Raw genomic sequence first — 27828 nt, forward strand, 5'->3', positions numbered from 1 at the left:
GCCGCAGCCGCGCGCACCACCGCCGACGGCGGCGGCGGCGCGGGAAGCGGCGTGTAGTCGCGCGCGACCTGCAGCTGGGGCTGCTTGACCTCGACGGACCACAGGCCGTGGCGCCAGGCGGCGGCGACGGCGCGGGCGGTGGGGGTGCGCTGGGCTGCGGAAGAGGAGGAGGCGGCTGGCTCGAGGGTGAGCAGGAAGGTGGTGGGCGAGAGCTGTTCGCGGGCGGTGATGGTGAAGGGGGTGAAGGTGGTGGGGTTCAGGGGGGTGGTGTCGGAGGCGGGGGAGGCGAGGAGGTAAGGGGGTAAAGCGAGGAGGAGGGCGGCGAGGAGGGAGAGCCCGACCCAGCGGGCTCTTCTCGGTTTGGTGCGGGTTGGGTTTGGAGTTTGGTTAGGCCCCGCTTTGGTATCGGCTTTGAATCTGTCATTGGGAAGCTGGGTTGGTGGTTGAAGTCGGACCCTGGTCGGGGGCGGTGTGGTGTGGACGGCGCGGCGTTGAGGCTGTTGTTGGAGTGAGCGATGGGCGTCGTGGCGAAGAGTGAGTGAGCTTGGCCGACGACATGAGACAGGCGGCTGCAGTGGCTTGCACAGCGCTATCCTTGGGCCCGGGAACCGAGCGGCGCAATGCACCGGTGGCCGCACCATGATCTGAAATCCAGGCCGGAGCCGGCGGTGCGGCGTGCGTGCCGGCCACTTTGAGCACCAGTTCACAAGCCCGAGCACGAGAGAGCTGAGTGGATTGAAGTTGAGATGCAGTGACAGGGGTAAGAGTAGGATGTATGCATATATGCAGTACACTAGTTACAGTGATCCGTACGTGTGTAACGGAGTATCCGCCCCGCCAATGGCTATCGTGCTCCTCGGACATAACGCTTTTAGCGATACATGCGCTTTTAGCGATACATGGAGAGCCATACATGGATGGCTCTCCGGCTGCTGTTCTCACTCCAGGCAAGGCCCAACATATTTCTCCTGTCTATAGCGTCAAGATCTCTCCCTCCTGAGTGATCCCTCCCCTGAACAGCTCCTCAATGACCCTGCCCCGCCGGATCGTCTCGCGTACAATCCCCTCGACGTGTCGCGGCTCGACCCTGCCATACCAGATCCCATGTCCAGCCAGCGGGTGCACCTCCCCGTCCTCGGTCCTTAGCCCAGGAGGCAGATAGACAATCACATTCCCCGCAAACTTGTGCCCGCCAATGTGGCTGATCAGCCCCACGCGCGCGGCCCACTCCCGCCCCGAGGCAACCCCTTCCACGGCAGGCCCATCCTCGCCCTCCACCTCCACCGCACCGCGTAGCACCTCCACGCCCTGCTCAGGCAGCCGCCTCTCAAACTCGCCCCGCAGCAGCGGCCCGTACAGGCCGCACCGCCGGTCGCGGCCGCCGTGCCCGCACACCAGCACGACCACCTCGCGCACGTCCCTGACGCCCCACAGCAGGCTCTGGTAGGCGGGCTTGCGCAGCAGCCGGTCGCGGTGGATCGGCGACAGGCCGTCGTGCATCGGGTGCAGCCGCTCGGGCTGCAGGTAGCCGCGGACGAGGGCCTCGACGGATTCGAACGAGACGCGCGGCAGGTACGGCACGTACTTGAACTGCGGCAGGAGGTAGACGGAGCTGGTGTGCAGCTCGGGCCGCCGTCTGGGCGGCGGCGAAGAGGGGAAGGAGGCGTTGAGGATGGCGATGTTGTGGAACGGCTGGTGCGGAGGGACGCGCGGTTAGTCTCAGCGGCATATTGACATATTGACATATTTCCAAGAAAGGCTTGGAAGGCGGGCGGGCGAGGGAGAAACCAGGGCTTACATCGCTGAACTTCCCGCGCGGCCCGACCAGCTCGCGCAGGTCAGCCACGAGGTTGTCGCCGCCGTGTTCCTCCTCGATGCGCGACGGCCAATCGTCCTTGCCGGTACAGACGAGCACGTGCTGCGCGTAGTTGGAGATGAGGCCGTTGAGCGGCGCCTGGCGGTCAATCTCGAGGCCGGGCAACGGGTCGGGCGTCGCGGCGCAGGCGCATGTCGGCGCCGGGCAGGTGGGTGTTGTCGGGAACGGGGCGGCCTTCGTTGCGAGCGCCCTGCGCGGCACTGCGGCTGCTGGTGCTGCCACGGCTGGTTTGGTGCACGCTCGGGCGAGCAGCCGGGGTATTGTCATGGTGGGCGGCAGTGGGTATATCTTCGTGATCTTGACCGGCAAGATCGGCGAGATTGCCTGTGTTGCATGTTAAAGAGGGAGGCAGTTCGGGGTGGGTTCGAATCGAATCCTGGATGGAATCGCCGGCCCAGCATGTCGGTGATATCTTGAGGGCGGGTTTAAATCCGAGCAGATCGATATGCACTAAAGCAAAACGTGCGTTACAGTAACCTCGGTTAAAACATTTCAGGTTGTTAGCGTCAGTTACATTCAGAGAAGTTACGGATCTCACTTATTCCTCCTTCTTTTAGCTGAACATGGAGAAGGACACAGAATACGGAACTTCAAAAAGACGGTTAACTGAGTCTGGAGTCTAACTCATTGCGGGAGAAAAACAAAATGAGTCTCTGAAAGAATATGCCTTGCCAATATCGAGTCGAGAGCAGGTAGCTGAATGCTCTCCTCTCGCTTCCTCTCTGTCTGCCCTCTGTCCGGATTCTCGTAGTCCAGGGCTCGCCCGGCGCCTTCACACGTTCGCGACTCATACTGATCCGTAACCCCAGAGCATGCCCCGCCTGCCTCCAGCGCTCTTTTGGCGCGCCCGGCGCGAGGTCTCGCCCCTGGCGGCCCAGCTGCTCCCAGCCTGCCGTGACCTGCAATCGGCCGCCAACGAGCTGCGCTGGATCCGCGAGCACGTCCGGGCAACGCCGTCGCCCGTCCCGGAAGGCCTGCGCGTCTGGCAGCTCGTCGAGCGGCGCGGGAGGGGCATCCCGCTGCAGTATGTCCTCGGCACGCAGCCGTTTGGCGACCTCGAGATCAAGTGCCGCCCGGGCGTGCTGATTCCGAGGTGGGTCTCTCCGAACTGGATTCCCCCTTATCGCCCGTTCAACGCCATACATACATACCACAAGAAGCATGGACTAACCCCCGCCAGGCACGAAACGGAGGCCTATACACTCTATCTCGCCTCCCTCCTGGCCAAAGAGCAGCCCGCCGCGGGTTCCAGCAGCAGCAGCAGCAGCAGCACCCTCTCCATCCTCGACCTGTGCACCGGCACGGGCTGCATCCCGCTGCTCCTGCTGCAGGCGCTCCTCCGCCGGCCCCCCTCTCCACGCCCTTCCCACATCACCGTCCATGGCATCGACATCTCCCCGCGCGCCATCCGTCTCGCCCGCGCCAACCTAGCCCACAACACCGCGCTCCGCCTCCTCCCGCCACCGTCCCCTCCCTCCGCCTCAGCCTCCCCATCCCCTTCCTATTCCGCAACGTTCACCCGTGCCAGCATCTTCTCCCCGACCCTCCTCCCGACTCTCCAATCCCTGTCCCCGGGGGGATGGGACGTCCTGACCGCCAACCCGCCATACATCTCGCCCGAGGGCTTCGCCCGCTCGACCGCGCGCGCCGTGCGCAACCACGAGCCGCGGCTGGCGCTCGTCCCGCCACCGTCACCACCACCATCACCACCATCACCGCCATCACCACCATCACCGTTACCAGCAGCAGCAGCAGCAGCAGCAGCAGCAGGCCCCCCCAACCAAGCGCGCAGCGCCGAACCACCACCGCTGCTGCGGCAAGAAGACACCTTCTACGCCCGCCTGCTGCACATGGCGCAGCACCTGCGGCCGAAGCGGGTCGTCCTGGAGGTGGGCGGGTGGGCGCAGGCGGTGCGGGTGGTGCGGATGGCGCTGCGGGGGTTGCCGTCGTCGTCGTCGCCGGCGGCGGCGGCGGCGTACGGGGACGCAGACGTCGCGAGCAGCAGTAGTAGTAGTAGCAGTAGCTACGCGGGCGGCGGGGGAGGGGAGATTGCGCGGCTGTATCCGACGGTGGAGATCTGGCGGGATGAGCCGGCTGGTGTTGCGGGAGACGGGACAGGGGACAGGGAAGGGGGAGGGGAGGTGGTGGAGGTTGCCGGGCGGGAGGTGCGGGTGCGAGGGGTCGGGGATGGGCGGGTGGTCTATTTGTGTCGTTGAGCAGACTCGGACGGGGAGGGACGGGGAAAGGGATGGTTTGAGGAGGTTGGGTGGTAGGTGGATGGCAAGGGCTGGGTGGCAAGCATCTAACCCGTCTATTTATGCCAACTATCCATGCATAAGGTAGTTAGGCCGGCTGTTGTACATTAACTAAAATACAAAGTTTACAAGCTTCCCGTCCCGGATGACAATGACCTTCTTCGCCCTAGTCACATCAACGCTCCCGTTCGCCAGCTTGGCCCTGCCCTCCTCCGTCTTCAGGATCTCCGCCACGATCCAGGCCCGCAGCTCGTCCCCCGCCAGCCCGTTCGGCGTCGGGATCTGCACCACGGCCCTCAGCTTCCCATTCACCTGCACCGCGCAGCTCTGCATCCGTGGCTGCAGCAGCTCCAGCTCCAGCGTGCCGTCCAGCCCGGGGAACCTTGCCCGGCCCGCGCCGCGGAACATCGACCCCCCGCCGCCGCCGGCCGCCGGCTGCATGCCCAGCAGGCTCCAGCACTCCTCGGCGAACGCGGGCGTGATGGGCGCCATCATGCGCAGCAGCGCCAACACGGCGTGCCGCTGCACCAGCCCGCTCGCCGCGCCGGCGCGCTCCTGGATGGCGTTGGTTAGGGCCATGAGGTCCGACACGACCGTGTTCAGCGCGTACACCTTCTCGTACGAGGCCGCCACCGACGCGATCGTCTTCTGCACGCACCGCCACAGCGCCACGTCGGCGTCCCACCGCGCCTGCTCCTCTGTGCTCAATGAGGAAAGTCTGTGTGCGGCGGCCTCAAAGTAGCTTCTCGGCGTCTCCGCGACGTCGGCATCGGCGGCGGCGGGGCCGAGTTTCTGCACCAGCTCGTACACCCGCCCCAGCCAGCGGGTCACGCCGACGATCTTGTCGCCGTCCCAGTCGAGGACCTCGCTGACGGGCGCTTGGAAGAGCATGTGCGCCCGGGTGGCGTCCGCTCCGTGCTGCGCGATGACATCGGTCGGGTCGACGCCGTTGTGCTTGGATTTGGACATCTTTTCGTACGAGACTGTCGCCGTCTCGCCTGTAGCGATGACCTTTGGCCTCGCGGGGTCGCTCAGGTCTACCTCGTCTGCCTTGAGAAATCTGCCCGTCGACGGGTCGCTGAACGTTCTACCATGCACCATGCCCTGGGTGATCAACCGCTGGAAGGGCTCGTGAACCAGGGGGTCCGAGGATTCCCCATTCCCGGGCGCGAGCGACGAGGTCATTAGAAACTTGTAGATAAAACGGGCATAAAGCAGGTGCAGGATCGCGTGCTCGACGCCTCCGATGTAGAGATCGACCGGCAGCATGGACGCCGCCTTCTCGGGCGAGAACGGAGCATCCTGGTTATGCGGGTCGATGAAGCGCATGTAGTACCAGCTCGAATCGACAAACGTGTCCATGGTATCGGTGTCCCGTTTCGCCGGCCCGCCACACTTCGGACATGATGTGTTCACCCAGTCCTCGAGCGTCTCGAGCGGGTTGCCCGTCTTCTTGCCGGCCCAGTGCGCGTCAACCTCGGGCAGCACCACGGGAAGCTGCTCATCAGGGACCGGCACGGCTCCGCATGAGTCGCAGTGCACAACAGGGATCGGCGTGCCCCAGTACCGCTGGCGGCTGATGAGCCAGTCCCTGAGGCGCCATTTCTCGACCGGCTGGGCGAGTCCCGCCTGCTGGAGCATCGCAACAAGCATCTGACCAACCTCCTTGGACGGCTTGCCCTTGTACGGCCCGCCGTGTTCTGTCATGATGCCGTGGTCCACGAACGGATCGTTGAACATCGCCGTCGTCGATTCGTCCTCGGAGCCGGCGAGAACGAACCTGACTGGCTCGTCGAAGTGGTGCGTCTTCCAGAAGGCGTGATCACGCACGTCGTGCCCCGGAACTCCCATCACGGCGCCTTCGCCGTAGTCGCCGATGACGTACGGCGCTACGTACACCGGGATCGACTGCTTCGTGGCCTCGGGTGTATCCGCGTGGTAGGCGAGCGGGTTGATGGCGCGGATGTGGGGCAGCAGGTATCCCAGCTTAGAATCCGGGGGCAGGCCGGGCAGCGTATCCAGGAAGGCCTGCAGCTCGGGGTCTCTCTCTGCCAACTGGGCAACGACGGGATGCGTCGAGGCCAGCGCCAGATACTGCACCCCAAAGAGGGTGTCCGGCCGGGTGGTGAAGACCTCGATGGCAGCATGCATACCGTGCTCGAAGGCCATGATGGGAAACTTGATGGTGGCGCCCGTCGACTTGCCGAGCCAGTTCTTCTGCATTGCCAGGACCCTCTCGGGCCAGGCTCCGTCCTTCGCCAGCACTTCCAGGTCCCGCAGCAGCGACTCTTGGAACGCGGAGATGCGAAGAAACCACTGCTTCAGCTTCCTCTTCTCAACCTTGGCGCCGGACCGCCACGAGCAGCCGTTCGCATCGACCTGCTCGTTCGCCAGCACCGTCTTGTCGACGGGGTCGTAGTTGACCTCGGCCTCGGCCTGGTAGGCCAACCCTTTTTCCAGCAGCAGCAGGAAGATCTTTTGGGTGTGCTTGTAGAAGCTCGGGTCGCAGGTGGCCAGCTCGCGAGACCAGTCCCATGACCCGTTCATCAAGCCGAGCTGCTCCTTCATCTTGGCAATGTTTGCCCTCGTCCAGGCGGCTGGGTTGACGCCCCTCTCGATGGCGGCGTTCTCTGCGGGCAGTCCAAACGCATCCCAGCCCATGGGGAGCAGGACGTTGTGCCCCTGCAGGGCGTGATATCTCGCGACGACATCGGCGATGGTGTACACACGGAGGTGTCCCAGGTGCAAGTAGCCCGAGGGGTACGGGAACATGGGGAGGACGTATTTGTCCTTGGCCCCGCTGCTGGTTTCACAGGCGGTTTCCGGCAACGCAGCCCATTTCTGCCGCCATTTGGCGTCGAGAGCGGGCAGATCCAACTTGGCGTCGGCGTATGTCCGCGTCCAAGCTGTGGCGCCGACGTGTCGAACCGCCGGCCACGCATGGCAGCTGTGAGCGAGTGCAGGCCGCAGGCGCAGCGAGCCCAGCTGGACTAGCGGGCGGCCAATTGACCTCATATGAATAATGAGCGGCATTGTGGGATTACATCGTTGATGGCAGGCATGACTCAATCCATTTCACCGAGAGTGTTCGTCCGTCGTGAGCTAAGGTACGATGGCGAATCGAATCCGACACAGGAACATGCGAGCATGGGTGAGAGCTTGTTGGAGCTCGAAATTAAAGTGGAGACCTTCCAACCCAATGGGCGGCACAGTGCGAGCTGGCAACTTCGTACTAATCCGTACGGTGAAAATCAAATGGCGAAATCGCGCAAGTAGGTTGCGGGTTCTGGGCAAATCGACCCAAGAAAGTGCAAAATGGCCTTGTAGCGTAATGGCTAACGCGTTACTTTCCGGTGGTAAAGATTCCAGGTTCGAGTCCTGGCAGGGTCGCTTTTTGTCCGTGGGACCTCACTGAGGTGGTTGGTTTCGACTGCTTGGTCTCCCCTGGTTACTCCGTGCAGGCAAAGCATCACCGAAGCCTTAGACTGTCATACTACTTCCCACTCATCCCGGCGTCGCAGAAGGTCCAAACCTCGTTGCATGCGACAAATGGCTGATGCCCTCATGAGCGGGAGCGCCGCGTGGACGGGAGGAGCCGAGTTCGAAGGCGAGTACAAAGAACGCATCGACAAGTTCGTCGCCAACATCAACCACGACGCTCTGCTGGCGTATGCCTCAGGACTTCGGGGAGGCCGGCCGTGCGCCTTGTCTCAGGAGTTCTCCGTAGGCAGCTTCAACCTCGTGCGCAAGATCGAATTCGACGACGGCCTAGCATGGATCGCAAGGCTGCGGATGCCCGCCCTCCCGGGGGAACCAAGCGGAGCCGCCGGTCCCCACCCCAGTGAGCGGATTCGCTTGGAGATGCAGTCCGAGCTGGATACTATGGAGTTCATTCGGTAAGGACGTCGGATGAGATGGTCAGTTTCGCCAGCACTCACCACTCTCTCTGGCCTTTACAGCCAGAAAACCAACATCCCCGTACCCCGTGTCTACGCGTACGATCTGGACCACCACAACACCGTTGGCTCCCCGTTCTCGATCCTCGAATATTTCCACGGTAACACCGCAGAGGAAGTGTCCGCGAGTTATCCCGGCGACCATGAAGGGATCCCGGCGCAGTTCCAAGAAAAGTTTTGGCGCCAAGTCGCAACCATCATGACCCAGCTTGCCGCAATCCGTTTGCCAAAGATCGGCTCGATCTTTCGAGACGGAGCCAACTCCTTCGTTGTTGGACCGCTGGTCGAGACCGGTACAGGCCCATACGATTCTGCCGCTGAGTTCTATGCAGACTATCCGCTGGCGCTGAGGAAGAGCTTTGGTGAGAAAGTTGTGGCTGGAGATGAGGAACTGGTACAGGCTTTCCGGTCCGTTGCCGCCTCCTTCCAGCGCCCTTCAGCGAGCGATGGGGATGGCCCGATCGAGGGATTTGGCCTTGCCAACTACGACCTCAACCCGAACAACATCCTTGTCGATCGAGAGTTCAATGTCCTGGCTGTCATTGATTGGGACACCGTCGTCGCGGTCCCTGACGCGGCCCTCTATCGCTTCCCTTTCCTGATGGGTGTCGGCTGTGCCGTTCCGGGGGTCGTGGACACCCACCCTGCAGTCTTGAAGCGGCAGGAACTGGGGCTCCGCTTTGCCGAGGTCGTCGAGACTGTAGGACGGGAGCATAATAGCAGCGGCCGGGGAGACGATGGAGGGCATGCTGCCTATTGCCAATTCACCAAAATCGGATTCTTTTCCAAGGAGGCACTGGCATTCCGCTCACTGGTCTATCTCAAAATGAGGCAGGATTGGGTCAACCAGGAGTGGGTGCAGGCGCTGAAGTGGCTGAGCGAGCGCGACGAGACGGACATAGCACATTTCTATCTATGTTCAACACTGACGTCAAGCGATAATTGTAGTGTTCATGGCGGGCGGACAATCAATCAAATTCAATGATAACTCTTTCAAGTCGACTGGCGAGAATGAGGGCTGGCCCTCATAGCCCAACCTCCCCGAGAATGGCGACTGTCAACGCCAGCGCCAACAACTTGGACTTCCAGGTTGGGTCTCAACCAACCACGCAACATCGGGAGCAAGTAGGAGTCAATTTCAGAAAGAAACTATTGTATTTTTCTCCTCTTTGCTTGACCAACTCCTCAGTCTTTAAAAGTCCCGTCTCTGCGCAGAAGGGCCCGGAGCTGGTAACTATAAAGACAAGGAATTGCATCCTCTGACAGCATTTGTAAGGAGGGCGAAAACGTAAATCTATTCCGGATAGTCAACTCCTTTTTCGGGTTTAAACTGCTACAGTAGTAGATATAGGTCACATGTTATTGACGCAATCAGAGTAACACTGCTAGTCAGGTTTTAAGCAGTAGAAAGCGCTTACCCTCTTAGTTTTCACTATTCCATTCTTAGCCTGGTTTTGTTATCAGAAAGTATTGCGATTGTGACCCTAACGTCGCCTCGTAGCTACTTTAGTTGCAGCGTCAAAATCTTGACCCGGCAACCTCAAGACAACTGCGTCGCCATACCCCACCCTTCTCGACCTCAAGACGAGACGATCCAGCCAAAGCGCCCCATTAGCTCAGTAACCTCTGGTGCTAAAACTCCGCTGATACCCTCTGGTATGAAAACTCCGTCGAGAACTTTGACTAGAACTTTGAGCGATGAGGGCCGCTGCCTCAGGCGGGCATCAACCTGGGACAGCATCTGCTCAACAGATCCCGCATCGGCAGCGTAAAATCCCGGCAAGGCCAACCTCCGAGCAAGCGGCCCCTGCAGATACAGTTCCAGTGTCCTGAGACCGGCGCACCTCTCAAGGAGAAGAGACAGCCCGCGCAAGTCTTCTTCCCTGATCGAGACGGAGCCGGAGAGGTCCTCCATGCCCGGGAAGCTTATGTGGATGTGGGACAGATGGCTCGCATTTACTGGCCCGATACTGCTGAGAAAGGACTGGATAACGCTGGCTTGGCGCCTCGAACCGTCCACCAGATTGAACTGGTTGACACGGTACAGCACCGCGCTGGCTTCGATGTGCAACTGCCGGCTGGTGTAAAGCAGGGAAAGCCAGCGAGCGGGCTTGTCAGGAGCAAAAAGCTCGACTTTCTGGGCGCCTGGCTGCTGGAAGATGTAGAGAGCATGGCCCACGGCGAGAACTAGTCGGTAGATGAGGTCCCGGATCTCGCGCGGCAGGGCCAGAAGCCTGCTATTTTTGGGGAGAGAAGTTTCAGGTCGAGTAATGAGATGGCCTTGGATCATGTTGGCTGCCGCGGGGCTCAGGCTGGTGCTCACAGTTTCTCGTCGTGGGCGGTCGCTTGGCCTGAAGGAAAGTAACCTGGAAGTGTTAGACAGCCCGACTTCCGGTGCGAAGGTTTCCCCATCAGGCTTTGTGGATTCAATCACTTGCATTTCAGAAATCATCGGTGCTCGGACGCGGCGGGTGAGAATAGTCGGTCTTCTTGAAGGACTGCACCGTGAAGAACTCAAGGCGAAGAATGGATGGTCGCCAGCACGAAGGCAGAAGTGCGGGAACCTCCTGTTGTTGGGTGGTGGGCGGCGGGCGGCGGGCTGCAGGCGGCGGTTTATGATCCACCTCTCCTTTGTGTCTCTCGTGTTGGGGTTCGCAACACCTCCTGACGCTGCGTTACTCAGATGAGAATATGGCGCTACTGTCTGGCTTGCCATTGGTTAAAGCGAAGTCACCCAACAGCCAACATGATCACCCAACATCATGTTGTTCACCCCTAGTTCGGCCGAGGCATTAAGAGAAACCGGCTGGTTCTTTCATTTATTCGCTGTCCTCCAGCCCATTCGTTGTCACCAGTAACCCACAAAGGGCAAACCTGCCCCAACTTCGGACCAGCCATCCACGATGTCTGCGCCCGCGGCAAAAACACGGACCATCTGCCAAAGGATCCGTGACAAGCTCAGTCACCGGCGATCCAAACCCGAGCAGCGTTCAGAACCTCCCAAGGATAACTCGACCTCTCCAAGACGCGGGGGCGTCCTCGCGCTGGTCACCATGTTTGTGCTTCTTGGGAACTCCTGATTGCAGACCATCCTGGCTGACGTCAAAGCAGCCTAGGGTCCGGCTCTAATAAGCGCGCTTCATCCTCCGCCAGCCCAAGCCATCTCGGCCAGGGCCTCGACGTACGGGAGCAGGCAACTACTGCTTCTGAAAAGCCTGTACTTGAACTCCAAACTGAGCATGGCCCTCGTGGCCCCGCGAACGACCCTGAGAAGAATCCTTCTGTTGTCCGTGCAACTAGCCATGAGGGAAGCGACACTCCCATATCAACAATCTCGTCATCCTCGGATCTCTGGAGCAGCGCGTACCGGGAGGCCGTGAACAGTCTCGGGAAGGACATCCATGTTACCATACTGAAGGGCAACAGTGTTGCCGACCTGTTCAAACAGCTCGAGAAGCTGGACAAAGACGCCGGCCAGGAGTCTGCCTTTCAGAGAGGGGTCAGGTATCTGAAGTCGCTCCAAGTTCCGCTGGAGCGGTTCAAGCTCTTCTTGGATCTCGCGCATCCCCTGACGAGCATCGAGCCTACCACGGCAACGGTCTTCGGGATGGTCAGAGGCGTCACTGCAGTAAGTACTTCCAAATAACTCCCTGTACGGCAGGTCATTGGACTGTACGGATTGCTGATGATATCGGATGTACAGATTGCCATCACTTTCTCAGCGGCAGATAGTAACTTTGCTGCTCAAATTGGAAAGATGCTGGAACAGCTATCCTACATCGATGACTGTGACACGTTGGGTCAGAAGACCGGCAAGAAGGACATACACTCAGTAAGTCAAGTCTTGCCCCATACCAACGCCATCCCGACTGTATTGACTGAAATACCTTCTTGCAACTTGAAAAAGGCGCTCGTTTCCGTCTACCGAAAGTTGCTTGAGTTTTACAGTGCCGCATTGGATATATTGTCGTCGAGAAGGGGGGTTACAATGATGATCAACATTGTGCTGGAGAATGGCCGGCTGCCTGCCATCGTTGAAGACTTTCTGAGGCACGCCGAGCAACTGCGGAAGTTATTGGAAAAGGCAACCTTGGAGATCGTGGAGGACATCAGAGCGATGCTCTATGATCAGAAAAGTATGTCCTTATTCATACATTTGCTGCAAGCATCTCAAGCTGATTTGGTGCGCAGTCGTAGGCTGGCTAGGAAACGGCGGCAAGTCGAAAGGGTCGAGCCAACATCATGCCAGTCTGCGGAATCTTCGATCTGATGATGCTTGCCAGTTCCTGCTGGAAAACAGCAAGTTCACACAATGGTACCACGGCACCGGCCCTCGACAGCTCGCAATTCTTGGCGCCATGGGATCAGGAAAAACCGTCGCGATGTCTTTTCTTATCGACGAGCTGCGCCGGCGGAACCAGCACCAGTTGCCTCAGCCCAAAGTGTGCTTCCACTATTGCCGAGATGACGGAACAGGCGAGGCCGTTCACGTCCTCTCTTCTTTGATTCTTTCACTCCTCCAGCAGCTTCCCGGTCTGAAGAAGGGCTTCGTCGAGTGGTATCAGCAAGCGACGTCGTCCGGCATTGACCCAGCCACGGACTTCAAGACACTTGAAGAGTGGCTAGCGAACACCCTGCAGACGCTGGATCGCCCCCTCATCTTCACCATTGACGGACTAGACGAATGCGACAAACAATCGCGGAATCGTCTGCTTCAGTCATTGAGAAACCTGACACGAGAGACTCCGAGGCTCAAGATCCTGCTCTCCTCCCGTCCAGACCCGGCCATTATGAAACAACTGAGAGGAGTGAGCACAATTTGTGTGCCTTCCGATGACGCAACAAGAGACCGTCTCATCGTCAAGAAGACTGTTGAGACTCGCTTGACCGATCTGCCTGAACAGGTCAAAGCGCTCACCATCGAGGAGCTTTCCCGTCTGGCGCAGGGAAGCGCCATCTGGACCAAGATGACCGTCGAACTCATTGAAATCCGCAAAATCAGCGCCCTCGGCCCCTTGCGAGCTTTCTTGAAGGAATTGCCCCAACCAGAAAGACTGTCGGAACTCTATGCCAACCTCTTCTCCCGCTACACCGGGGACGATCCCGAGAACCAGAAACTTGCCATCGCAGCCTTGGAGATCCTCGCCGTCGCCCGAAGACCGCTGTCCATTTTGGAACTAGGTTGGGCGGCGAGCCTGGGAACGGCTACCGATGCGGTCACGAGAGTGGGCGCGCTCGCCGAACTGGCGGATCCTCTCAGGATCCTGAATCTAATTCGGCCTTTTGTCGTGCCGGTCTATGACAGAGACATGACAAAGCGCCAAGTCAAGCTCGTGCACCAGTCAGTCAAGGAGTTCATCGTTCAGCAATGGGCTGCGCCGGAGCACGCGCAGCCCCAGCAGCGGATTGAGAGGCTGGAGGCAAGGCTCCTGAACATCTGCATCAGATACCTTCTTCTTCCGGAGATGGGCAATGAAGATCTGTTTTCCGATGTCCTTCTTGCCATCGGCGAGTTACCCCATGGTTCCGACCTGTTTACCGACGATGACCAGCCAAACGAATACGACCACTACTGCTCGTGGGAAGCCTGGGAAGAAGACATGATCCACTACGACCCCGTCGCGCGCGGCTTCGGCGAATTTTTCGTGTACGCTTCGTGTTATTGGACCGAGCATCTCGGCGCCGTCTCTACCGAGACCCTGTTGCCATCCCTAGACGACATTGAACTGGTCTGCCAGGCGGGCTCCAAGCGGCTTCAGAACTGGATCCTGCAGAACTGCCGCCCAGATTGCGCCATCAAGCCGCGGTTCCCATTCGACCCCAGCCTGTACGACCCGCTCAGCATCGTTTCGCTCTACGGTTCCGAAGCGTTGCTGCAGCGCATGCTCGACCGCGCAGACGTCGGCAACACGGACAGGTATCTCCCCGATGCTGCCATGGCAGCTGCCGACCAGATCCTGCAGTTTGGCGACCTGTCTCGGCTGGAGCTGCTCTGGCGGAGCAAGCTCGGCCCTCAGATCCGCAACAGGACCTTCGCCAAGCTGGCCGTGAAGCAGTGGTCCATGAGACCATTCGACAAGCAGCGCAGTCGCTGGGACGTCGTGTTCGGACTCATCGATGGCATGTTCGATTTGATGGTCAAGGAAGGATGGGATGGAGAGCTCTTGCGCGCAGCCACCCAGACAGGTTGCACGCCTATGGTACAGCTGTTGTCGGACAAGGTCCAGCAGATTTCTGAGGCTAGCCACTAATTATCGCTGAATGAGTCCTGGGCCATCAGTTCACGGCCCCTAGATCAGTCGCTGGAGCCAGGTAGGAGAAGCCTAAGCAGTCGAAAAATTTTCCGCCGTGGTACAGCAAACGAAGCAAATGGTACATCGCTTTCATACTGGGGCAAATGATCTTGCCAAGTCTGAGCTTGAAACTCAGACAGGATACTGGTGACAATGCTGGGATCCATACTACCGTCAATCAACGAACCACGAAAGTTTTTTCCCCCCATCTGTAAGTCCTCTTCAGCCTGCGCGAAAGAATGAGCAGCCGGTGTCCCTCGATCCGCGACTTGTGTGGCCGGTGCACCGTAATTGACCGCTTCACGCCCATGCTCTCGGGCGGCAGAAACGAATAGGCGGAACCGAGCTTGGGTAGGACGGAAAACCCCAGTCCAACCATTGCCGCCACGAAATCCGCCCAGTTGACCGCACCGCGCGACTGAGTCTTGTCAAACAGTGTCCAAGGTCGGCTTTGCCAGCGTTTCTGATGCCGCCTTGTCGGACTTTCTGGGCATCTCCTTGCTGACCCTAGTTCGAGATCCCTCGTCCAGGATGTCGTCGATAAGGATGACGAGGCACTGGGTCAGGTAGAGCTGCCTCTGCAGGATGAGTTCCCCCCTTGACTGGGGAATGCAAAGACCAGCGCGAATTGCCGGCAGGAGAGGAGCAGCGACCTCGTTCACTGCACCACAGATTCTGTAGGACTCCCCATATTGATTCTCATCCAAGAACAGGGAGAAACATCTGTCGAATCTCTGTGCGTGGCGGAGCCCTCTTGTCCGCTCCATCTCGGCAATGACCGCATGATCGCCCGGGTGGCCGCCTTGGCTCCCGCAGTATTGTTGGAAGAGGGATGTTGTCGCGCGGTATTTGATGAGGTCGAGGAGGAAATCAGGTCCCGACTCTGCGATGTCGCGCAGATTGCACTCCGGGATGAACTTGCAGACATCGCCCAGGGTCTCATCCGTCGAGTGCCTCAGCACGACGCCCCCTGCGGCGCCAGCCTTAAGGCATGCTGCACGCTGCGTCGCGTCGAATGACCGCCAAAGCGTCTCAATTGCCGCCTCGTGCTTCTTGTATTTTCGGACAAGGTCCGCATGCAGCTGTTTCAGCAGCGACACGTTCGAATTGGAGGGCTCCGCCATGACGACAAGGCGGGGTTCGGGTGTCGGGGTGGCGAGGGCAGGAATATTTGATCAGCAACACTTAGGTGTGCGAAAAGGATTGCTTATGCGACGTGTAGTCTATGAGGTGGTGGCATTGAGTAGTATCCGTAAGTAAGGCTTTTGCCATCCTCTAGGTATGAGAAGTATGGCGGGGTGGAACTGTTTGCGCAGGATGATGGAAGGCGTGTTCATGGCTTGAGGTGGTTGGCAGCTGTCGCGATCCCAAAACGGACCAGCCTCCGTCACAACAGCTGATGATCAGCCTGAGAGCAACGAACGGGCGTGAGACACATGCCCACCATACCCACCGCCATACGTCATCCAAGCAGCAGGAGAGCCCCCGATCGGCTAGGCCAACCGCCACAATGCAGGCGCGCAACCGCCTAAGCAGTTAGCCTGGGCGAGAAACGCAAGTTTCTGGTTTGTTTCCCGGTGGTTAAGGTCTTCTTATTGGATAGAGCTCTTCGTCTTCCAGCTGCACACAAGCGCCTATGCATGCGCCGTTCGGATTTCACAAATAACCACATCTTTTCCTTGTCTATTGAGAGAATGCCACATAAAACGGAGACGAAGAAGAGTTGAAAAAAGGAGAAGCGGGGAAGGCTAGGTACATTACTGCTTTTCTCCCTTGGCCGCCTCATCCGCAGCAGCCGCCTGATCTTGACCCGCCACCGTCACCGACTCCGTCGGCTGCACCTTGACCTCGCCATCCGTAGTCTCCGTGGACGGGCTCTCCTTCGGGTTGCCCTTTTTCATAGACCCCCACCTGATGCCGGCGCCGACGATGGAGGCGGCGCTGAGCGCCAGCGTGACGTAGAAGGTCATGACGATGGACGCGCTGATGGCGCGGAGCGCCTCGTCGCGGCTCTCCTGCGAGAGCGAGTCCAGAATCTGCATGAGGCCCGAGCCCAGGATGGCCGACGCGTCCTCGGGCGGCACGAGCGGGGCGAGCCGGCGGCGCATCTCGCCCTGGAAGATGGCCTGGGCCACAGCCACAAAGATGGACGCGCTCAGGTTCTGCACCAGCGTGATGAACGTGACGCCGATGGGCACGTCCGACACCGGCAGCAGCGTCTGCACCACGTAGCTGGGCTGGCCGAACCCCATGCCGACGCCGAAGCCGTAGAGCAGCTGGTAGCCGACGATGCGGGCGGTGGATCTATGGTGGCGAGAGTCAGTTTGATTCCAGTGAATTACCGCCCACATCGAGGTTTCCGATGCGTCGGCCCTCGCGTTGGAGGGTCGCAAAAGAAACAACGTGGGGCTACTCACGAGTTGAGATTGATGGTAGTAAGCAGCGCGGATCCAGCGACGGTGAGCGCAGTACCGAGCAGGATGGCGGGGTTGTAGTACCCCACGCCGCTTGTAAGCCCGCCGGCTACAATCGAAGAAACGACATAGCCAGCAATCAAGGGCGTAAGAAGCGCTCCTGACGAGAGCGGCGACTGCCCACGGATGTCTTGAAACCAGACGGGCAGGTACAGGATGGAGACGTACACGGCCCCGGTGATGCACATGGAATAGACAGCCGCGAGCCATATGTCGCGGTTGCGGGCCAGAGTGCGCGGGATGGTTGTCGAAGTCGCCATCACCTTCTGGATGACGAGGAAGGAGATGGCCAGGACACCGGAGACGACGAAGAGCGCGATGATCCGCCCGTTGTCCCACGGATACACAGAGCCGCCCCATTGCAAAGCCAGCAGCAGACAGATGACGGATGCCACCATGCACACAGTCCCGGGAAGGTCGAGCTGTTGCAGACGCGCAGAGAGGGTGAGATCGCGGGAATCCCAGGGGGTTCGCACGAAGATGGAGCACAGCACGACGGTGACCGCGCCAAGCGGGAGGTTGATCCCGAAGCACCATCTCCATGTGGAAGACTGAATCAAGCCTGCGCCGAGGAACGGCCCGACAATGGCTGCGAGTCCAAAGAATGCCGACATGATCCCTAGATAGGCAGCGCGTTGGGCAAGCGGAACTGATAGCCCCTGGTATCAGCAAAGACTGCCAACCTGAGCAATCGTGAAATCCCTCTCAGGCGACCACGACCACACCTCACTCATTCAACCTTACCTAACTTGGACAGAATGAGGACACTGCCCGAGAAGATGCCGGCGGCACCCAGACCGGCCAGCGCTCGGCCGATGATGAGCGCGACCGAGTTGGGCGCCGTGGTGCAGACCAGGGATCCGATCTCGAAGATGATGATGGCGACGAGGTAGACGATCTTGATGGGGAAGAGCGAGTACAGCTTGCCGTAGAACAGCTGGAAGCTGCTCAGGGTGAGGAAGTACGCGTTCGACCACCAGCCGAAGTCCTCGGACGTGTTGAACTGGTTGCTGATGACCGGGACGGCCGTGGCGAGGATGGTTTGGTCCTAATTCCGGCGTTGCGCCTCATGTCAGCTCAGTTTTTTTCGTTTCGTTTGAAATTCCCGTCGGTTCAAGATGGGCTGTGAAGCTCTGCATTTACCATGCCGGTCAGGAAGACGGCGACGCAGATGCCAACCATCACCAAGGTCAAGCGGGCAGCGCTTGGCTTGGTGATGGGCTCGCCATCGCCATCGCTAGGTTGGGACTCCATGCTGCGTTGTGTGCGAGTGTTCCGCTAGTCTCGAGATCCCGTGTTTTTTTGTGGCGTTCTCGCTGCGTGGGCGAGCCAAACGCGCGTTTGCGAAACAGGAAAAGCGAGAAGGAAGGGAACCAAGGAGAAACAGCCGTGCTGGGCGGCAGGAAGAACTCGGAGAGAGCCCCCTGGCAGGTACCTAGGTACCTCAGCAAAGGTGCCCAACACGGAGGAGATAACTGCTCGGTAGCAGCCAACATGCAGAGCCAATTCAGCCGGCTGCTTGTCTCACCGTGCCATTTCTCTTACCACTGTGCCGCAGCGGCTATCTCTCACCGACCTACATAGTGTACAACGCATCAGAAAATTCGGCACAACGTCACTTTCGACCAGTGATCGATCAGTAGGCCGAACCTGTTGAGTGTCGTGGCACTCCACGCGGAAATACGATTGGGCGGAAGACGACCTAGCCGAGGTCCGGCCCCCAAGCAGTCCCGTCTTTCCCGCCTTCCCCCAGCGAATCACAGGGGCTGCCCAGTTGGAACTTCCAGGTTGATAGACGACTGCCTAAAGGGGTTGCAACCAAGACCTCATGCCGCGCACTTACACTACACTAACTATTCTGGTGCCGCGCACTTAACACTATCTGAAAGCTGCCTAGTCGTCCGATGTGGCTTTCTTGGATCGACAGATCGGTGGGAATAGGTGGGGCTTTGGAGCGGTACTTGAACGCGCAGGAGGGGAAGCCAAGAAGCTGACACTAACTTTTTGGAGTGTAGCAGATTGATTGTAATTGGGGGGCGGGAGACCACGCTAAAATCCTTGTTGGTGGCTTTGGCTAGCCGCGAAGGTTCTCCACTCTCGCTAGCCGCGTTGGATCTCCACTTTCAACGTCGCACATGCAATTTGCAACCCAAAGAGCGCTCTCGTAATCAAAAGCGGCGCAGTCACCCCTCCCGATGTTCAACTGTTTACCGTACACTACATAAACGAGAGTTACGAGTTGGCCAGAACGAAACTCCGTAGCAGCGTTTCCCAGCCTGTCCCATTTCTCCCCCCATTGGCCCTGCCAGGCGCTGCTGTGCCGCTTGCAGGACGGCGGCGGCGGCTTGGCGGAGGGCGGGGACGGACGATCAGATATCCTCCCAATGCCGACGCCCTACTCCGTACACTACACTGCCGCAGTGCGGAATAGGTAGTTAGCGAGCTGTTGAGCGAACTGTCTCTTTTCTATTTTCTGCCCGAGGGGCTTGGCGGGACGTACCTCAATGCTCTCCATCCGCGCGCTGCTCACAGGCAGCACGCCTCCGGGTTGATGACATCAGAGTTGTCGAAGACGGCGTGGCTGCCGTGGGCCTCGGGCGCCGGCTCCGGGTCCGGAACGGGGATCGCCATGGCGATGGTGGCGAAGAGGGCGACGAAGAGAGCGGTGGCGCGCATATTGGAGATTGAATTGCTCAGACGCTGTTCTGAGTGGGAGGATGGTACGAGATGCAAAGCTGCTGTGCTGGGGGGCAAGATCGATGACGGGATGTCTGAAGCTCGGTGGTGCAGAGAGAAACCTTGCCGGGAGAAAGTGCCAGTAAGGAAGTCTTTTATCTTCCGCAAGTGCTTTGCCGTCACGCCTCTATCTACTGTGGTTGGGACAGGTACCGGTCATGGACTGGAACTCTGACAGTGCCGACTCTGTTGCAGCCTCAAAGTTCTCTGCCTTCCCCCCTCATCTTGCTGTTCTAACCGAACCGCCAGACACAGCCAAGGAACTGCAGAGTGAAGAGTGGAGCTTCAAATGCAGACGGCAGCAAGCGCCCGAACTCTGTGGTTGCGATGTAACAGGCAGGGCTAAAGTGCCGGACGGTAGAGAAGTCTTGCAGAACTAGTTCTACACCCAGTGGTAGACCAAGCCGGAATGGCCGAATAGGGAAGGTAGCAGATGTTGCGATTGTTGATGTAGGAGCGAGGCGCGTTGTGATAGTCTCGGACTTGCTCTCCTGCGCCTTAGTCCTGCATATCAAACTGTGTCTTATGTGTGCCGCACTTGTATCTTTCCCCTCCCGAAGACGTCCTAGCAGACCCCGGATGCAACGCCATTCACCACCCCAAGAGCCCGTCTGCGCCTGTCTGCCTGGAGTGAACTCTCCGGCGGTTGCACCGGTGGTCCTGGGGACGTTCCGGAATAGCGGCGTGCTTGGACCAAACTGTGAGATTGGCTATCTTGGCTGTCCCCGCGCGTCACATCTGGGGTGAAATCAAGCGAGAGAGGAACTTCAAGAATTGCTGCCAAGGATAGTGCGGAGGTTACACGGTCAGGATCATCAAGGGTGCTCTAATTCACCGAGGCCAAGCAGGCACAGCGGCTTACTACCTAGTCTAGCAATACGATACATGACAGGCATGAGGAGCGGCACCGCAATATCCACTCCTGGAGAGCGAGATCAGAGCATCGCCGGAAGGCCGTACTTCTCACCCTGCAGCTGGGCGATGCAGGCAACCGCCGAGTTGCACCCGCTGGCGATGGCGGCGTTCGCGGCCTTGTACGGAGTCACGATGTCGCCGGCGGCAAACACGCCGCGGACGCTGGTCTGGAAGAAGGGCGGGGTGGTCTGGATCTCGCCCGTCGGCGTGAGAGCGAGGCCGAGCTGCTCGACGAAGGGGCCCTGGGCGCTCGTCTTGGGGTTGTGCACGATGAAGGTCTCCTCCCTGGTGGAGCCGTCGGTGAACTCGACCGTGATCGAGTCGCCGTTGTTGATGAACCGCTTGATCGGGCGCGGCTCGACCGTGAACTTGGCCTTGGCGGTCGCGGCGACTTGGGTGACCTGCGCCGTGAACTCCTCGTTGCCGTGGGTGTAGAGAGTGACTGCTTCACTGAGCTGTGCGGCGTTGCCACCCATGTAGAGGCCCATGCCAGGGTTGATGGGGGGCACGACGAGCACGCCGGTGGACTTGGCGCCCCGGTCCTCGTAGCCGAAGCAGAAGAGACAGTGGAAGCTGGGGTCGTTGTCAGCATGCTGCATTTCCCGTCCGGTAAGCAGCCGATACCCACATGCGGCGTGCCCAGGCGTCCTGGTATCCCTCGATGTCGGGATAGGAGTCGGCTGCGCCTACGGCCAAGATGACCTTGTGGAAGTCGTATTCCTTGCCAGACTCATCAACGACGTGAAAGTGCGAATCGCTTTTCTTCTCAATCTTCGCAACGCCGACGTCGGCAAACTGGATGGTGGAATAACGGTCCAGAATGTCGCGCTTGATAGCGGCGCGGAAGTCCTTGGGATCCTTGTGGTCCCACGTGGGCACCATGTGCATGTGGCTGGACCTGGCGTTCCGGTAGCGGTGATTGTCGAAGACGACAGCGGTATGGAGCTGGCGGGCAACGGTCGCCGCCGCGGTCAGGCCGGCAGGACCGCCTCCGATGATGGCGATATCGATGAAGGAGGCCATTGCGACAGAGTCAAGAGTCAATCAGAGTCGGGATGGGATTCCAAACAAGGGAAAGCGCGCGGTTGTGGTCAGCCGAGGGGTTGGGGTTCCTATTCCTCTGACCTCTCAAAAGGTCGACGGGAGAATGGCTTCAAGGGAACCTAGCACTTTTTGGCTTCGCTGCGGCAAGCTCTTGGAAATTGGTGCAAAGCTGCCCGGGCATTTGTGTCCCGCCGCAGGCCAACCAAAACGGCGCGGAACAAGTTAATGAATTGGCTTCACACGTCGCGGTGCTCGGGCTCTCGTCTCTCCGCAGCGGGTTTACGAACTCACCAACAGCCCGAAGTCCAGACACATTCAGTACTGTGTGACGAGTGACAGCCTCTCACGATCAGCGGCAGGGCCGCAGGACTGCAGGGACAGAGGGTCACCTAACTCAGGTAGTGTATAGCCGCTGTCGTCGCAATGTTCTGTACTGTGTATGCACGGAGGTAACTGTGGTATGGAGATGCAGTCGGTGCCGCACCTTGAGGTGGGCCTGCAACTGGAAGCAGGTTGGGCCCCGCTCAACGGTTTCACCCGGCCCCGCGGTCGAGGAGGGGGCCCGAGATGCCCGGATCGTTCGGCGCCTACTCTGGCCCCGTGGCACAGTAGGCGCCTAGGTAGTCAACGGTTGTTGATCGCCCGGAGCCGCACGCATGGCCCGGGCCTGCTTGCATCCGGCAGATAAGCGCATGCTGGTGAGGTCGGCGGGGAGATAACAGGGGCACTGTCCAGAAGGGTGCCAACGGTAAGCGAAAAAGCGGGGCTTGGAAACAAAAAACCCGCCGACTGCCACTGCGCCTCAGCACCTGAGCCACAATGCTGCATAAAACGGGCCGTTGTTGGCTCGTCCAAGCATCCAGAAGCGGGGATGAGCAAGGAAAGGAGAGTGTGACACTTGTCGAGCATGCGAGATTCCGGGACTGCGCTGATGAACTTTGCAACGGACAATCAAGCAGTTTATGGAATAGTTACACGCTGCGGAAAGAGCCAGGCAGAGTAGTGCTTGCGGTATGTAATTTACACTGCATGCAGAAAGATACCACCTAATCCTAATTATAGCTTCGCCCTGCGGGGCTTACCCACCCACGGCAGCACCGTCTTCCCCTCCTCGTAGGCGCCGCCGGCCGGGCGCCACATGATCGCGATCGGCTCGGCGTGCAGCCGGCGGACGAGATGCGGCCACTCGGCAGATGGCGAGTCGGATTTGTTCTTGGGGAAGTACCGGAAGACCATGACGGGCCGCTCGAGCAGCACGAAGCCCTTCTCGAGGTACAGCGACGTCGCCACCACGCTGCCCTCGAGGTAGCTCTCGAGGCCCAGCCGGTCCACGTCGGCCAGCCAGAAATCCAGGAGGGCCGCCCCGGCGCCGAGGTGGCGGTACGCGGGCATGATCCACAGGGCGTGGCCGTCTGCGGCAAGAACAGTGGAGGCGTGTTAGACAAGGCGCCGACGGAAGGGGAAGGTGCTGGGTGGGACTTGCATGAATGGGGCCGGTTGTGCATCACCCGGGGCCGCCAGCTCAACATCTGCGCGTAGAGCTGGCGCATCAGAGAGTCGCGCTCCGATCCTGCAGGGTACCCCAGTCCCGGCAGGCTAATGTCCGGCAGGCGCTCTTCGTCGTCCTGGGCCGGCGCGGCGACTTTCTTCGCGTAGTCGGGAAAGGCCCCGTCGGGATAGGTGGTGTACGCGCCGCCGCCGACGATGCGGTGAGGGCCCGGGAGGGCGCGGTCCTCGATCTTGATCCAGTGCTGGTTCGGGTTGGCCCGCGCTTCCGCCTGGTACCCCCGCTTTGCCGCCTCGTAGGCAGCCGCCTCCCGGGGGCCCCCCTCGCCCAGCCAGGGGAAGGTCAGCAGGCCGGTCACCTGCGGCGGATCTTTCCACGCATCCCAGTAGGTCTTGAAGAGTTCATCCCACTCCTTGTCGTCATTGACGTCGATTCGCTCGCAGTGGAAGTCTGGTTCGTGGTCCAATGGTGGCTGCGCCTGCGAGACCGTGCTGCTGGTGGGGGCCATTTTGTCACGAGCGACGGGGAGGGATGAAGCGGACCAGCGGAGGAGGAGTGTGATGCCGTGGTGCGTTGCCGAGAACGAAGGTGTTGCGCCGCATCCGACAGCTGGTCAGCGAGGCCTGCTTTATACACGTGGGTACCTCGTTTGCGCGGCGTAGCTTCCATGGTTCACTACGCCGCATGCAGGTCACCTCTGCTTAGCATCCGGGTGATCAAGGGGTGCTCGGTAAGGGGGTGAATCCCAACTCCCCGCACGCCGGTTGTTTCGCCGTCTTCATCTTCGCTTTTTCCGGTGTCTTTTTATTCTTCTGGCGGCCGTTTTGAACTAGGCAGTTACCTGGTGTGGTAAAATCACCTCACCCGGCTGTCAAAAAGGGTGTGATGGCAGGTAGGGTATACATCAGACGAACGATACAGAACAAGGATACCATTGCATCTGCCTACTCCCCTTTCGCTTCCCTCACGCAGCATGTCTTGCACAGGAAATTCGACAATTCCCCGTACACTCATACACAAACGGCTATCGCCCAAGTAAACAACGGTAGCTACGTACCCTACAGATACATACAAATAAAAAAAAAAAAAAAAAATACATGATTTGATCTCAGACCACCGAGTCGTTGACTTTGACGCGCACATGGCCGTTCTGCATGCTGGCCAGCTTCATGTGCAGGAGGTCCTTCTGCGACTCGCTCGGGCCCATGTAGACGCGAGGCGGATAAGCATGGAGGCCGTGGTGGTCCGCGTCCTCCATGCTCGGGTGGTGGGACGACTCGGTCCCGGGATCCGTGCGCCGGAAGTTGCTGGTCGACGCGCTGCCCTTGGACGACGTGAAGGGCCGGAAGATGCTCGACCAGGCCGAGCTCTGCCCGAGCCGCTGCCAGAGCATGCGGTCGCGGAAGAGGAAGTTGAGCGTCGGCAGGTTCGCCACCATGGCAGACGTGCCTCCCTCCACCATGGACCAGTAAAACAGGGTCGTCACGGCCTCTGTGAGGAGCCAGTTCGTTAGCATAATGAGACTGATGATAAGAAAGCAGCATAGCATACGGTTAATGTCGTATCCGGCGCCGTATCCCTGGTTGAGCACGGTAATGTGCATTGCCAGGCGTGTCACGCTGGCGGCGAGCGACATGATGCCGACCAGGAAGACGGCAGTGACGGCTAGCTTCTTGCCCGTGGACATGTTGAGGCGCCAGATCTGTGCGTCCCGATGTCAGCAAAGGATGCATAGCCAGTGCGCACGCATATCGTAGCTTGTGGACGACGCACCGAAGGGAAAGGAAGCACCAGGATAAGCAAGTCCAGGATCGGGTCGGAATACAAGTTCGCCTTCTCGGGGGTGATGCCGTCGCAGCCCGACTCCTCGAGCACCTGGAGAGGAGCCCAGTGAAGGGCTACATTTTTGCCGCATCCGAAGATGAGGGCAAAGAGGAAGCCGACGGACCAGAGGACGACAATGGCCAAAAGGATGGCGGAACACCAGTCCATGAGGGTCCCACGGCGGCTGACGAAGATGCGCCGGCAGAACAGGATGATGCTGGCCTTGATGAGGCCGAATTCGAAGCACTGGAGGAACTGGAAGGCGAACTCCAGCTTGGCCTCGGTCATGTAGGCTTCGTTGAAGAGGCCGTACGCCTTGGTCGGATCGGTGCCCACGGGGACCGGCATCGGGTATCCCATGATGCCCATACGCTCGCCCGTCATCAGGCACGCGCCCATGCCGATCAGGAACGGGATGCCCAGCACGGCCGTCCAGTCGTCCGGCCCCAGCCGCTGCCTCTGCAGGCGGCGGACATAGAGCCGAGCCCCCGCCAGGCCGATGCAGACGAGGGGGAAGACCAGGCCGACCGAGAAGACCTCGCCGGGTGTGACGAAGGGAAAGGGGAGGGGCTTCCACTGCATAGTAGCCATGGTCTCACCGCGGTGCAAGGAGAACGACGAGAGAGAGATACACAGTAATGCAATGGAGTCCAAGCGGCATGCAGGCCGTTGTCTGGTCGCTTGTCGCCGCGGAAGATCCCAGGCGGCAAGTCCTTGGAGGTTGTTATATAGGCAGGTGGGTAGACATGCTGACTTGCTGACGTGCTGAGCGGAAGCGAGTCTAGCCGCTCTCCGCCAGCTGCCAGAAGCCCTCACACGAAACCTTCAGAAAAGGCACAGCAGCATGTGCCACACTATGGCAGCGCTCACGGGGTGGGACAAGACAGAGCCGGGCGCTTCAGCTGGCAAGTCCTGAAGCACGAAATGTGGCGCAGGAAGGCAGTCCAGCCGCCGGTCCTGCAAGCACTCAAGGCCCGATCCCAGAATCCTTCCTCCTCGCCGGACCCAGAGGTCCGCCGCGCATTCCTGAAGACGATGCAACTCCTCAAATATAGAGGTTGCATTGTGAGGTCGGGCAAGGCCGCAGCGTCGCGGCATATGTACTTCACTTGTGGGGGACCGGGGCTAGACCGCCGCAACCCCCTGGATGGACAAACAACCGGCCGATGAGCGAGGCTGTGAGGCTCGCTCGGGTTCTGGAAGCTGGAGGGCCGCAACAGTTCGCAATGGAGGGTTACAAGAAGGCGCAGGAAAGACCGGCGTAATAGAGTAGTACACTGCGGCGGGGGATGCAACCCCTCCTCGGGGGTTTCGACGAAAACGGGTTGAGATTGCTTACGGATACACAAGGAAATATTACAAAGTGAGTACCCTCCGCATCGCCTGCTTCCTGCAGTTGATTGAAACACCCTTGGGGGCGGGAGCAGCCAGATACCGCCCTGATGGGGTTGGATCGGGGCATTTGCTGAACCGCACACGCGCAGCGAACCGCTATGCAAATTGGTGACTGGCCATGCCAAGCAGAGGTCATGAACAAGAGCAGCGAAAAGGTCACATCACGGAGCGGGGAATGGGGAGAGAAAATGGCACGAAAGATAGGAAAAAATCCCTCCAGCTGGACGCAGTTGTCGTCATCTGGGCCTACCGACTTAAAGTCTGTCTGCTCCAGGTCCTGTGCTGTCCAGTGCCGTCCAGGCGTAGGAAGCCGGAGGGTGGGCGCTTACACGGTAGTCCAACCGCAGGCTCGCCTTTGATTTTTATCGAGTATTCCAGATATCTTTCTGTGTGTCCTAGTTCCCACTGACTTCCTGGCCTCACCCTAAGTCCTACCTGCCCACGGTCTGCTGTGTACATACCCCTCGGTCTCTCAGCAGCCATGGGGCGTGACGAGTCGAAATACCGTCTGCTTGAGAACCGTGACGACGACGAGACATCGCATGACTCGTCGCAGCCCCCTGAAGGACAATGGCCAACGTATTTCCAGAGCACTCGTTCTCGATGGCTCTGGGGCGGGCTGGCCGTGTTGCTGACAATCGTCTGCGGCGGGGCCGGCTTCCTCTGGGGCCTTGACACGGGGAAGAGCATAGCCATGAAGTCCGTCCGGACGCCGTACAGTGAGTTCCCCCGAACCGAGCACTCAGCACAGACAGCAAAAAAGAAAAAACAAAGCGCTGACGTTATGTCCCTTTCGCGCTCTCCAGTGCAGCTCGAGTACAACCAGCCGCACACCATCTGGTGGAACACGGAGTTCAGCAACGCGTCCAAGAAGGCGACGGACGCCGAGATCGACAGGCTCTGGGACACGCAGATCCCCTGGGAGCAGGGCATCATCGCGCTGCGCAAGGACGAGGCGGCGGCGATGGGCCTGCCGGAGTCGGCGCCGTGGCCGTGGGACAGCAAGAACAAGGGCATTTACATCGTCAACGCGCACCACCTGCTGCACTGCGTGCGCATCCTGTACATCTCGATCCAGCAGTACCGGCGCGGCAAGGAGCAGACCATCTCGTACGCGCACGTGCTGCACTGCCTCGACAGCCTGCGCGTCGAGGTCATGTGCCACGCCGACGACACGCTGCGCTACGTGCCGCCCAACGGCGACCCGCCCGACGGCCGCTACCCGGGCGACGGCCAGGAGCGCACCTGCCGCGACTGGAACCGCGTCATGGCCTTCACCGAGAAGCACGACCCGTGCTACCAGTACTACCGCCCGGGCGACGACGACCTGCCCAACCTCGAGCGCTTCAAGTTCTGCCCGCCCGGCTCCCCGTACCTGCCCAAGATCCGCCAGTTCTTCGGCTTGCCGGACGACTGGGTGCCGCCGGAGAGGGATGGCCCGAGGGAGCTGGACTGGTGAGGAGGGGACGACGGTGTGCAACGGTCGAGCGATCTTGTTTGAATTTTGGACCTTCTGCGGGTCATGGTGTCGGGTTGTATGTGCTTACTTCTTG

The 27828-nt window shown here is 59.7% G+C and overlaps 12 protein-coding genes and 1 non-coding gene across 13 annotated transcripts; 5 read left to right on the top strand and 8 right to left on the bottom strand.

The window, feature by feature from the left end:
- Positions 1-734: 734 nt before the first annotated feature.
- THITE_2108321 (uncharacterized protein) lies at positions 735-2341 on the bottom strand. Its single transcript, XM_003649570.1, has 2 exons — positions 1799-2341; positions 735-1692 (listed from the first exon to the last, which is right to left on the bottom strand). The coding sequence occupies exons 1-2, from the start codon at positions 2141-2143 to the stop codon at positions 973-975; spliced, it is 1065 nt and encodes a 354-aa protein (XP_003649618.1). The 5' UTR covers positions 2144-2341; the 3' UTR covers positions 735-972.
- Positions 2342-2688: 347 nt separating this feature from the next.
- Positions 2689-4092, top strand: THITE_2039596 (uncharacterized protein; the record flags this gene model as incomplete). The annotated part of the gene is made up of 4 exons (XM_003649571.1): positions 2689-2969; positions 3057-3566; positions 3669-3815; positions 3900-4092. The coding sequence occupies 4 exons, from the start codon at positions 2689-2691 to the stop codon at positions 4090-4092; spliced, it is 1131 nt and encodes a 376-aa protein (XP_003649619.1).
- Positions 4093-4167: 75 nt separating this feature from the next.
- On the bottom strand, positions 4168-7262 carry THITE_2108322 (uncharacterized protein). The gene has a single exon (XM_003649572.1). The coding sequence runs from the start codon at positions 7144-7146 to the stop codon at positions 4243-4245; it is 2904 nt and encodes a 967-aa protein (XP_003649620.1). The 5' UTR covers positions 7147-7262; the 3' UTR covers positions 4168-4242.
- A 186-nt stretch (positions 7263-7448) lies between these two features.
- On the top strand, positions 7449-7521 carry THITE_t8. Its single transcript has one exon. It is a non-coding gene; the product is annotated as a tRNA-Arg (tRNA).
- Positions 7522-7547: 26 nt separating this feature from the next.
- Positions 7548-9112, top strand: THITE_2108323 (uncharacterized protein). Its single transcript, XM_003649573.1, has one exon. It carries the CDS (start codon positions 8041-8043, stop codon positions 9070-9072), a length of 1032 nt encoding a protein of 343 aa, XP_003649621.1. The 5' UTR covers positions 7548-8040; the 3' UTR covers positions 9073-9112.
- Positions 9113-9666: 554 nt separating this feature from the next.
- Positions 9667-10377, bottom strand: THITE_112981 (uncharacterized protein; the record flags this gene model as incomplete). The annotated part of the gene is made up of 1 exon (XM_003649574.1): positions 9667-10377. The coding sequence occupies one exon, from the start codon at positions 10375-10377 to the stop codon at positions 9667-9669; it is 711 nt and encodes a 236-aa protein (XP_003649622.1).
- Positions 10378-12211: 1834 nt separating this feature from the next.
- THITE_2037841 (uncharacterized protein) lies at positions 12212-14338 on the top strand (the record flags this gene model as incomplete). Its single annotated transcript, XM_003649575.1, has 1 exon — positions 12212-14338. The coding sequence occupies one exon, from the start codon at positions 12212-12214 to the stop codon at positions 14336-14338; it is 2127 nt and encodes a 708-aa protein (XP_003649623.1).
- A 360-nt stretch (positions 14339-14698) lies between these two features.
- On the bottom strand, positions 14699-15758 carry THITE_2108324 (uncharacterized protein). The gene has a single exon (XM_003649576.1). The coding sequence runs from the start codon at positions 15502-15504 to the stop codon at positions 14809-14811; it is 696 nt and encodes a 231-aa protein (XP_003649624.1). The 5' UTR covers positions 15505-15758; the 3' UTR covers positions 14699-14808.
- Positions 15759-15913: 155 nt separating this feature from the next.
- THITE_2108326 (uncharacterized protein) lies at positions 15914-18242 on the bottom strand. Its single transcript, XM_003649577.1, has 4 exons — positions 17998-18242; positions 17599-17902; positions 16798-17503; positions 15914-16684 (listed from the first exon to the last, which is right to left on the bottom strand). The coding sequence occupies exons 1-4, from the start codon at positions 18106-18108 to the stop codon at positions 16138-16140; spliced, it is 1668 nt and encodes a 555-aa protein (XP_003649625.1). The 5' UTR covers positions 18109-18242; the 3' UTR covers positions 15914-16137.
- A 2210-nt stretch (positions 18243-20452) lies between these two features.
- On the bottom strand, positions 20453-21961 carry THITE_2108328 (uncharacterized protein). Its single transcript, XM_003649578.1, has 3 exons — positions 21944-21961; positions 21134-21870; positions 20453-21078 (listed from the first exon to the last, which is right to left on the bottom strand). The coding sequence occupies exons 2-3, from the start codon at positions 21526-21528 to the stop codon at positions 20526-20528; spliced, it is 948 nt and encodes a 315-aa protein (XP_003649626.1). The 5' UTR covers positions 21529-21870; positions 21944-21961; the 3' UTR covers positions 20453-20525.
- Positions 21962-22430: 469 nt separating this feature from the next.
- THITE_2108330 (uncharacterized protein) lies at positions 22431-23708 on the bottom strand. Its single transcript, XM_003649579.1, has 2 exons — positions 23033-23708; positions 22431-22961 (listed from the first exon to the last, which is right to left on the bottom strand). Exons 1-2 carry the CDS (start codon positions 23562-23564, stop codon positions 22606-22608), a joined length of 888 nt encoding a protein of 295 aa, XP_003649627.1. The 5' UTR covers positions 23565-23708; the 3' UTR covers positions 22431-22605.
- A 981-nt stretch (positions 23709-24689) lies between these two features.
- THITE_17836 (uncharacterized protein) lies at positions 24690-25240 on the bottom strand (the record flags this gene model as incomplete). The annotated part of the gene is made up of 2 exons (XM_003649580.1): positions 24690-24758; positions 24803-25240. Coding segments are annotated over 2 exons (507 nt in total), but the record flags the coding sequence as incomplete, so codon positions are not given.
- Positions 25241-26595: 1355 nt separating this feature from the next.
- Positions 26596-27485, top strand: THITE_2062646 (uncharacterized protein; the record flags this gene model as incomplete). The annotated part of the gene is made up of 2 exons (XM_003649581.1): positions 26596-26994; positions 27082-27485. Coding segments are annotated over exons 1-2 (642 nt in total), but the record flags the coding sequence as incomplete, so codon positions are not given.
- Positions 27486-27828: the final 343 nt, after the last annotated feature.

This window comes from Thermothielavioides terrestris, chromosome 1 (assembly GCF_000226115.1).
Source record: "Thermothielavioides terrestris NRRL 8126 chromosome 1, complete sequence".
NCBI classification, from domain to species: domain Eukaryota; kingdom Fungi; phylum Ascomycota; class Sordariomycetes; order Sordariales; family Chaetomiaceae; genus Thermothielavioides; species Thermothielavioides terrestris.

What these genes read in the sequence shown, in the direction of transcription:
- THITE_2108321 (XM_003649570.1), bottom strand. Translation starts at nt 2,143, where the DNA reads ATGACAATACCCCGGCTGCTCGCCCGAGCGTGCACCAAACCAGCCGTG. An exon ending in CGCGCGGGAAGTTCAGCGAT is followed by an intron (nt 1,693 to 1,798) that starts GTAAGCCCTGGT and finishes CCTCCGCACCAG; the next exon opens with CCGTTCCACAACATCGCCAT.
- THITE_2108322 (XM_003649572.1), bottom strand. Translation starts at nt 7,146, where the DNA reads ATGAGGTCAATTGGCCGCCCGCTAGTCCAGCTGGGCTCGCTGCGCCTG.
- THITE_2108323 (XM_003649573.1), top strand. Translation starts at nt 8,041, where the DNA reads ATGAGATGGTCAGTTTCGCCAGCACTCACCACTCTCTCTGGCCTTTAC.
- THITE_2108324 (XM_003649576.1), bottom strand. Translation starts at nt 15,504, where the DNA reads ATGGCGGAGCCCTCCAATTCGAACGTGTCGCTGCTGAAACAGCTGCAT.
- THITE_2108326 (XM_003649577.1), bottom strand. Translation starts at nt 18,108, where the DNA reads ATGGAGTCCCAACCTAGCGATGGCGATGGCGAGCCCATCACCAAGCCA. An exon ending in CCGTCTTCCTGACCGGCATG is followed by an intron (nt 17,903 to 17,997) that starts GTAAATGCAGAG and finishes CGCCGGAATTAG; the next exon opens with GACCAAACCATCCTCGCCAC. An exon ending in ACTACCATCAATCTCAACTC is followed by an intron (nt 16,685 to 16,797) that starts GTGAGTAGCCCC and finishes TCGCCACCATAG; the next exon opens with ATCCACCGCCCGCATCGTCG.
- THITE_2108328 (XM_003649578.1), bottom strand. Translation starts at nt 21,528, where the DNA reads ATGGCCTCCTTCATCGATATCGCCATCATCGGAGGCGGTCCTGCCGGC. An exon ending in GACGCCTGGGCACGCCGCAT is followed by an intron (nt 21,079 to 21,133) that starts GTGGGTATCGGC and finishes CAACGACCCCAG; the next exon opens with CTTCCACTGTCTCTTCTGCT.
- THITE_2108330 (XM_003649579.1), bottom strand. Translation starts at nt 23,564, where the DNA reads ATGGCCCCCACCAGCAGCACGGTCTCGCAGGCGCAGCCACCATTGGAC. An exon ending in GCACAACCGGCCCCATTCAT is followed by an intron (nt 22,962 to 23,032) that starts GCAAGTCCCACC and finishes TTCTTGCCGCAG; the next exon opens with ACGGCCACGCCCTGTGGATC.